Source organism: Triticum dicoccoides, chromosome 3A (genome assembly GCF_002162155.2).
Source record: "Triticum dicoccoides isolate Atlit2015 ecotype Zavitan chromosome 3A, WEW_v2.0, whole genome shotgun sequence".
Taxonomy (NCBI): Eukaryota; Viridiplantae; Streptophyta; class Magnoliopsida; order Poales; family Poaceae; genus Triticum; species Triticum dicoccoides.
Genome location: NC_041384.1, coordinates 99,785,674 through 99,795,279, shown reverse-complemented (window position 1 = coordinate 99,795,279; position 9,606 = coordinate 99,785,674). Strand labels below are relative to the sequence as shown.

Here is a 9,606-nt window from a genome sequence, read left to right as displayed (position 1 = left end):
GAGTCGCTGCCGAATTGCCTTGATCGACTTCCGATACTGTTGCGCGATACACAGTACAGTGACGCCTACTGTTGCAGATACTCTGGTTGGAGCATCTTGGGGTTAACGAATAAGTTATTTTACCGGAGGCGGGATGTACTGAAGCAGCATCCGCCGTTGGTAGATTTCGTCGAGATCTATGCGGCCCGAGTGCGTATAAGTGAGTAATCGAAGCGGCAACTTTATACAATAGTAATACAACTGTTCAGACTGACAAGTTGTACAGAATACAATATAGTGGAGCCCACCCCTGGTTGATATTTAATCATGCTCTCGTCCTCATCGACAATTCCGCCTCGTCTTCCCTCCCCATCCATATTCTCTTTCTCTCCGTCGCCATTGTTTCTCCTCAAGTTCTTGCCGCAGTTTTCCTCTCTGATATGAATCCATGAGTAGAGTGGAAGCGGAGTAGATCTTGTTAAATACTAGGTTATAATTATTATCCTCCAAATTTGCATCTGATTTGAAGCCATGAAGCAACCTTAGCCAAAGTCCCATGTGATTGGAGGCGGGAATCAAAGTAACTACTGCATGCGTTTGTACCAGATCTTATCCGGTGATCTATCCATTGTCGGCTGAAAGAAGCAAATAAGGTCAGTTCATACAGGATTGTCATTTTACTTGTTTCTGATCTTGAATCTATTCTGTTTCGATCCAAATAAATCCCCTGCTCACGATTTTGCATACAGTAATTATAATGATTATAATAGCGTAATTTCTGTTCCTTATTTGGTTACAACTGTGGAAGCTTAGTTTCGCCTGTCTTAAATACTTTAAGTTTATAGGTTAATATGGAAATTGAGAGGGACAGTGTGCGAGGCAGTTTTATGGAACTACTAAACATGGTTGAGCAGCCAATGTCAAATTTCAATCAACAGTAAGTTCACATCTTTGAGATGAAAATATAATTAGTTCTCATCCGTTTTCAATAATGTTTCTATACATTATCCAGATTGTGATTAGGTATTAACAATTTTTCTAATAATGTAGGAGCACTGTAAACTCAGTACCTGAAGAAAGTTCATGTTATTCTGATAGACCTTATTGCTCAGAAGACAATGATGTAATTTCCAGACCTAACTTAAGGTAAACTCCAGAAATTACATTCAGTAAACAGCAGGAAGTATGTGAAGAAATCATTTTCAATGTAGATAAACTTGTATTCATTATTTTAAACAGGGTTGACACTTATGATTATGTCGATGACTCAAATGAAGTAGAGTCACGTCTACTATGTATCAAAGACCCGTTCGAACTTCCAGATAAGATGTCTAGGCCTGAAAATCTAGATGAGCACTACCTATTTTCTGCATACAATGTTCATACTGAAGAGTCAGATTCAAATGAAAGATACATCGAGTAAGACTAAACTTTGTATTATCTTCATTTCAAAAATAATTTATTATATTAGTTTGTTCTCAACATGTTTGTTTGTTTTGTACAGAGGAGGACCAGTTGGAGCTGTGGAACACGGAATTAGAAGTTTTTGTGAAGACACTTCTGTTCAAATGTTAAGGCCGGTTGTTGGTATGAAGTTTTCATCTATTGCAGAAGCATATGACTTCTACAATACTTATTCTTGGGTGCTTGGTTTCAGTATTCGCAATGGTGATAATTATATCACGATTCGCACTCGCGTACAGACAATGCAGGAATTCACTTGCCAAAGAGCAGTAAGTAAATTTTTCACAAACCACCATGTAGTAATATCATACAAAATAAACACATCAATGTACAATGTCTTAGTATGTCTGATGACATTGAATCTTATTCCACGATTATCTTTTCAGGGCTTCAGACAAGAATACTAAATATGCAACTACTAGATGTGGTTGCAAGGCAACACTCAGGTTACATCTCAATGAAAATTCAGAATGGTATGTCAAAGTTTTTCGGGAGGAACACAACCATGCCCTTGTGGAATCTTGCAGCGAGAAGAAGCACCTGCATGCACATCAACATATTGACAAGCCAATCAGAGACTTAATAAAGAATCTTCGAGAGAACAACGTATCACTAACAAGGGTTAATTCTATAGTTGCTGGTTTCTATGGATCAACAAAGAAAGTTCCATTCTGTAAGCGGAAGTTACGTACTGTTTGTTCACAGATTGCTAGTGAAACGCTTCAGGACGACATAGCTAAAACACTAGAGAACTTCCGTGATATGATAGCAATGGACGATAGATTTGCTTTCTGTGCACAGGTGGATGATGACAATAGGCTGAGTCACTAATGTGGACTACTGGAAGGAGTAGATCATTATATAATCACTTTGGAGAGTGCAATAACTTTTGACACCACGTATGGAACAAACATCTACAAAATGCCATTTGGTATGTTTGTAGGAGTTAGTAACCACTTTGAGAGTGTAATCTTCGCTGGAGTATTCTTGACTAATGAGAAGGAAGAGAATTTCCGTTGGGATTTTAAGCAATTTGTTGCTATGATGGGTGGGAAACCACCAGTTACTATTCTTACAGGCAAACAATTATTTCGCAAGACGGTTATCGCTTGCTCTTTACATCATGTTTCTTGTCTTAGTAACATCACAATTTGAATTCTGTACTTATTTTAATAGTTAGTTTCCAAATTTAGAGTACTAAACAATTTTTTCCATCACAATTTTGTTCAGATCAGGCTAGGGCCATTGGAAATGCAGTCATGGCAGAGCTTCCTAATGCAACACATAGATGGTGCAAATGGCACGTTCTGAAGAGGGCTCATGAACTTCTTGGTGTTGTTTACAGAAATCATAAAACCTTTGCCGATGATTTCCATAAGCTAGTAAATCACATGCTAACAATACAGGAGTTTGAAGATGCATGGAATTTTGTTACGGTAAAGTATGGTTTACAGGAGCATCCTTTCATGACTAGAGCGTACGAGTGTAGGCACAAATGGGCCAAATCATACTTTAGTAAAGTATTATGTGCTAGAATGTGTAGCACTCAACGTAGTGAATGTGCAAACATGATGTTGAAGATACATACTGTATGTAATTCTTCAATAAATGCATTCATTACACAGTACACTAAACTGATAGACGATCGGGAGAGTTGTGACGCAGAAGCTGAAAGGAAGAACAAACAGGTTCAAAATGTTTAACAGTTAATTATTTTCCATTTACCATAGTATTCCTTGCTACATTTAGTTTCTGTTATATTATTTTGATATCTGTCTTTTTGTAATTGTATGCAGAAAATATTAAAGGTCCATTTTGGATATCCCATGGAGAAGCATGCTTCTGTTATCTATACACCAAAGGTTTATAATCTATTCAAGAAGGAGCTCATTAAGTCTACATCATACCTTGTGCTTCCTAGCCATGAGGAACATACTTTTGTTGTGAAGCACGTCCAGGCCGAGTCTAGGGAATCATGGTCTAAAGTAATTTACAAAATCAAAGTAGATGAGTCAATTGGATATTACACATGTGAATGTGGACTTGACGAACATTTTGGTGTTCTTTGTAGCCATGTCCTAGCGGTATGATACCCATTAAGTTTTTGTACTACTTTTGATATTTTACCAACGAACAACTAAAGTTTTTTTGTTGTATTTATATTCCACAGATTTTTGTGAACCGAGGTGTCTGCAAAATTCCAGATTGTCACATAATGAAGCGGTGGACAAAGCAAGCTAGGTCATCTACTTTCAGCAACAAGTTGGAGAAATATATCGGCGACACTAACGAGGAATCGAGATCATTTAGGCACCAGCTATTATATTTCGCGGCAATAGATATAGTTAATGAAGCTGAGATCGATCCAGATGCATTTGCAATTGCAAAGTCTAATTTTACTCGTTGCAAGAAGGAATTACAGGAGCACAAACTTTCAAAGACAACTACATGCCAGGTAGGATATGGATCAATGCCTGAAGATGAAGTAAGTACACATTCTGGTGTTCAACCGGAAGGCAATGAAGTTAGTGAATCATGTGTTCAAATAGTTGATACCACAAAAAACATTACTATTCCAGTTTCTTCAATTCTTGCACCTGCTATAATGAAGAGGAATGGTAGACCTTCCAATAAAAGGTACATGTCTAGCATGGAAGCAAACATCAAGAAGAAGAAACGTGGGAAAAAACCAGACCCAAAGAGCAAACAAGCTGGTGGTGTGATGGGTGTTGTCCAGTCCAGGTTTTGCAGCAAATGTCGATCGCCAACACACACTATCAAAGATTGCCCGCAGCTCTATTTACCTTAATGTTCTTTGTTTGCGTTATGTGGTCCAAAGTATTATACTAATGAATTGTCTACTCATTAGAAACTTGTATCTATGATTGGCTGAACTAAGTTATGTCGTCTGAATGTGAGTACTTATAAATTTGTTTTTCCCTATAATCTTCTTAATTTGACTTGGATGACTATCATGATTGATTAATATTTGATGGTAAAATAGAATTTTATATTAACTTCAAAATGAATGGTTGTACTGTTTAAATTTGATATTCATTTGATATTTGATTTTCTGGAAAAACTTTGAAATTTGTATCATTGTTAATATTTTTGAACTAAGCCAAATCTTAGAAATTAATGGTACCCGTGTTAGAAAGATCTGAATCCACATTTTCACCATTTAGATGTTTTTTTATTTTTTATTGATTTTATTTCATGCAACGTGTTCCTCTAATTTGAAATAACTACTAGTTAGAACCTATATTAACATTCACATCACTTATTCAAAGGTTTTGCACGATATGTAGCTAATTAACATAGAAGGTCAGGTATATTACAAAGATATATTAAACTTAATGCTATTTTGTTGTGATTTGTTGTTTGAACGATTTGTCATAATTAAGGTTGTCGTGATTACCAAATTTGTAAGTATGCTCTAGTGCAATTAAATATTTATATTGAACAATTAATGATTTAAATAATCATTTGTTATGTCTATCTCATACGTGTAACTCATTTGAAACTTAAAATTCATTGTCGGATGATTTTGTATTATGCATCTACTTTATCTATTTAAAAATCACGATAATGAATTATCTTGTCATTACTGGTTTCGTATACATTCTGCTTCAGTATTTTGATTATGTAATTATGAGTAATGAAACACTTAATCATATACATTATGATGGATTCTTTAAATTTTTCATTGTTAATAGCTGTGTATTATAATTTATATTTCATTTAAGATTAGTGACATAATGATGTAGTTTCAATATTTCACTCCTATTTACTTCATTTTCACTTACCATGTTTATAGTTGTAAAGGTCAAATGAGCATATAATAGCACTTTCAATTTGCAATTATCATAAATCGAGTTTTAGGGTCATATTCCTTATGAAAGATTTTGAACTAAATTGTTATGATTTATGTTACTTAAAGGTAATGTACTGAAGTTAGAGATATGGCATTTTATTTTTGTATAAGTTATAACCTTGACTTAATGATATTTCAATAAAATTGTACATTACCTAATAGTTTATGCAAAGCAAAATAAGTTCAAGAGCTGAAGTAGTTTTATTTACTTATAATTAACTGTGTAGTGGGGAATAGTTTTGTTTTAATTGCAAAATAGCAAAGGCATAGGAAATATGATTCAAATATAACAAGCATACAAGTAGGAAAAAATTGATACATACACTAAATTCAGAAAAATAGTAATATGAAATATTTTCCATAGTTCTTCAGGTAGATTTAAGATGTTATAGAACTAATAAATCTCGTCCAGTTTCAATATAATATAGGACATACAAATCTCATGCAGAAATTTGAAATACAATAATTTTGTAGGCTTCTTCATCTCTGTTTATTCCACTTGTGCAATTCATCTCTGCTGCTGTTCCCCTAATCATCAATTGTTTCTATGTACGAAGTGGGAACAGTTCCATTGTTTCCTTTAATGGACAACAGCTCATACAACAACAAAGGCTTGAAGGACATTACACTTTCCTGCAGAAGAAGGAACATGCAATGGAATATTAGTAAGATTCAACATTTTTCCATAATTGTATAATGACAGAAGCCTTATCTATTTAGAAAACTACCTGCGTGTAGCTTCCATTAATTTTGTCTCCATGGAAATCACGAATGAAAATAATAGTCACCAAACCTGAGTCCTCACTGTATAACTTATTCACATTAGAATTTATTGTAGAAATTTATTATGTTTTAAGGCATTGAAATGATTTTAGAAATAGTACCAGTTAGCACCGTGAATAATAGGCTTCAAGTAATTTGTGTCCCATGTGGTAAAGTCAACCTCCCCATCCCGAGTAAAGCTCTTTCACAACTGTTGTCATTGCTAAAAGAATTTTCTTGACATTTGAATCATGCATCTTCTTTAGTTCAATTTCATTTGATCGTACATATGTCGGGTCAGCAACATGTACACATTTTTGCATCATGTCAAGGAAATAGGAGCACCATGTAACATTAACTAGAGCAGGAACTATAATCTGCACAAAGATTAATACTTTTGTTAGTATGACAATAGTTTGTTCCTCATCCGCTATTTTATCTTAAAAAAATTCAGCTGCCACACACACACACACACACACACACACACACACACACACAGATATATATATATAATGGATGTGAAAATTCTTACTGTTCTGCACTTGGATATATCATATAATACTGCAATCTTCCTAAATTGGTCTAGCACCGAATGGCTGGACATAACATTCTCATTTGCTAGGACCATCATCTGCATTCATTTTATGAAATTTCATTACGTAAATATAATTTGACAAGACAAATGATTATGATTAATAATCTAATGTTAATCTCTGTAAAAAAAAATTACTTACAGCAAAGTCGGACTCCAGTATATGCCTACACCTTTTCGTCTTTGAAGTGCCATACATCAACATTTCTAGTTGAACAATTCTCCTGATACATAAATCAAAAACTTCGTAGCTGAATGTTCTGAAGAGTACAAGTGTATCCTTCAATTCATTTCCTGTGACCTCGATGTACCTTGGTTCGTAATGTATTATCCAACACCTGTTGTACAGAAAATATGAGTATTATTGATAATTATTTATTTTATGGATATGCCATTCTTTACATGAAGTATACTTACACTTCATTTTCCTCTTGCTTGCTGTGTAGTACCCAATTTGATAATGTAGCTAGCATGGCTGATGATCTTTTTAGCATATTAGTACCTAGAAGCACATGATTAATTGCCAATGGACCGTTGCTTACTTTAATTTTCTCAATAGGTGAGTCTGTGAACTCTGCTTCCAGTCCTCTTGCATTTAAGTTCAGGATATCTTCTCTCTGAAACAAACGGAATGCAACAGCTGTTTCGGACATCCGACTAGCAACTGTTGCTGGTGAAAGTTGATTTGGTGGTGTTTGCACATTTTCAAATTCTCCACCTATATTAGAACATGTTGTTTGTACTGCATTAGTTGGTGTTGTTATTGCATCCATATTTCCTGAAAGAAACAATGTACAGAATGAATGAGCTTAAAATCTATATATTAACTGGAAACAACATAGGTTATGACACCAAATCAATTATATTATGTACAGTTCGTCATATGTGACACCAAATATTAATATGAACCATAGAACTAGTTTACTTGACTATAATAAGTACAAAAAAACAAATAATATAACTTATATCAGTGCTCAATAATGCACTATTAGTTCCTATCGCTTACCAGTAAATCCAATTTGAAACATTTTGCTTCTAGATGAGTGAACTTTTTTGGAAGTGCCTGAAACATAAATTGAAAAAACTGTTACCATGTTTCAGTCATTGCAGCACTAGTTTGTTTTACTTGAGAAGTACTTACAATCACTATTAGAATCAGCTCCACTATATTCACTTCCAGAACGCTTAAGACTGTTTCTGGACTTGGGTGGACCTTCAGATTGAACTTCTAATGCTGGGATGTGGTCATGAAGCCACTCAAGGTTATCATTTAAAATGTTTTCCAAAAGATTGTCTATCTTTGAAGATAGATTTTCGCTTCCGGATGTTCCTAATGCAGGGTTATGAACATGACCTGCCAAATTACCAATTGGCTGTGTAATGGATTTGAACTCAGTCATATGTCTTACAATCCTAGCACTGTGCCATTTAAGATCAATTATTTGAGGAACGGATAGCTGATCAAATAAATAGTGTTAGCAAATATAGTTTTCCAAAAATTCACATTTCTTCAATTGTTAGTAATTCATACCTTCTTCGGTGTTGTTCCTTGTAAATAACAATCAAGGTAAAGATTCACTGGGCGCTTAGCATGACTTGTATTGTGTACTACTGCAGGTCTGGTTGTAACTATGTTTCGTATAAATGGAGGTTTCATCATGGGAACACTTGCAAGTTTTGATGTACTTGCAGCTTGTTTACAAACAATATATTTTCTGTTCTTCAAGGACTTAAGCTGAGAATCATACAAAAACAATTATGATGAGTAAGACAAATTCAGAGAAATATATGTGACAGGTAAGTACACAACATGTTAGACATACGCTAATACACATTTTTTATCTTTATTATAATGTATGTAACAAAATTTGATTTCAATAGAGAAGAATTGACTTTCTATTTCATTTGATAATGAAATATCATTTTATATGTTACCACATGTCATTTTGTTTCATAATTGTGTAACATGTCATATTTTTCATATTTCATACTAACATATTCCATATTAGTGTACTATAATAATATGAAATTATGTAATTATTGAGTAGAAAATTAGATTTCACATACATGAAATAGAATAAGTTTTGAAACATCTTATTCCATTTCAAAGAAAATATTGATATTATATTTTCAATTATGTTCCAATCACTTGTTCTGAATTTAGTACTTCACCTACTGTTAACGTGAATACAGAACTTCATATTACAGAAAACTGAAAAATATAATATCATAAGTATCATATTTCATTATTTGTATATATATAGAATTTATTTATAAAATTTTGATTCCAATACAGAAGGAATTAAGATGATAATGATAAAAAACATGGTTTATGAGTAAGACAAATTCAGAGAAATATATGTGATAGGTTACTAGTTATATTTTCACCTCAATTGATCTGAATGAATGATCATCAGCCTTCTGCCTCACAACTTCTATTATCTTAGACATCTTCTCACAGTCAAACGCAGAAATAGTAGGCACTACATAATCAGGTATGTTTAGAATTCCAAGATTGAGACTGTCCAAAACGAAAGCCTGTCATATAATTAATAAAGTAAAACAATTAGTGTGCATGCATTAATACATTATCTGAAGCAGAAAATAATATAATAATTGTGACGCCCGGATAATTAAGCTACAGTAACCTCTGCTAAATATGCCACATCACCTCTGTCACTGTTTAATCTCGCGTCGATTCGAAACTTTTCAAATTCAAAATTTAAATATTGTCCAACATCAACAGTTTTCAAACATCGAAACAAAAATGTTCGGGTTGTGCCGAATATCACAGAGGTAATTATAGTAAATAAAACACAAATTTATCAAATACTTAAATGCCCTAAATTGAATTAAAACAGTTAAAGAAAATAAATTAAAGAAAAGAAATAAAAACAGAATACAAAAAAAGGAGGAGAAGCCCCCCCCTGCTGGA

General features: G+C 33.7%; 1 protein-coding gene across 6 annotated transcripts; it reads left to right on the top strand.

Annotated features, from left to right (window-relative positions):
• Positions 1-258: 258 nt before the first annotated feature.
• On the top strand, positions 259-8,476 carry LOC119267366 (protein FAR1-RELATED SEQUENCE 5-like). 6 transcript variants are annotated; one of them, XM_037548743.1, is made up of 11 exons: positions 259-632; positions 825-916; positions 1,030-1,125; positions 1,219-1,398; positions 1,484-1,712; positions 1,830-2,521; positions 2,674-3,131; positions 3,240-3,527; positions 3,614-3,898; positions 5,875-5,982; positions 8,289-8,476. In XM_037548743.1, exons 6-10 carry the CDS (start codon positions 2,365-2,367, stop codon positions 5,899-5,901), a joined length of 1,215 nt encoding a protein of 404 aa, XP_037404640.1. In that variant the 5' UTR covers positions 259-632; positions 825-916; positions 1,030-1,125; positions 1,219-1,398; positions 1,484-1,712; positions 1,830-2,364; the 3' UTR covers positions 5,902-5,982; positions 8,289-8,476. The 6 variants fall into 6 exon arrangements, with proteins under 6 accessions (XP_037404640.1, XP_037404639.1, XP_037404641.1 ...); XM_037548742.1 differs by lacking the exon at positions 8,289-8,476 and adding an exon at positions 7,231-7,608; XM_037548744.1 differs by lacking the exon at positions 8,289-8,476 and having other exon boundaries at positions 5,875-6,529.
• The last annotated feature ends 1,130 nt before the right edge of the window (positions 8,477-9,606 follow it).

Excerpts from the sequence above, each read along its gene's own strand:
- LOC119267366 (XM_037548741.1), top strand. The coding sequence starts at position 2,365 with ATGCCATTTGGTATGTTTGTAGGAGTTAGTAACCACTTTGAGAGTGTA. Across the intron at positions 3,132-3,239 it reads CTGAAAGGAAGAACAAACAG|AAAATATTAAAGGTCCATTT; the intron begins GTTCAAAATGTT and ends AATTGTATGCAG. Across the intron at positions 3,528-3,613 it reads TTTGTAGCCATGTCCTAGCG|ATTTTTGTGAACCGAGGTGT; the intron begins GTATGATACCCA and ends TATATTCCACAG.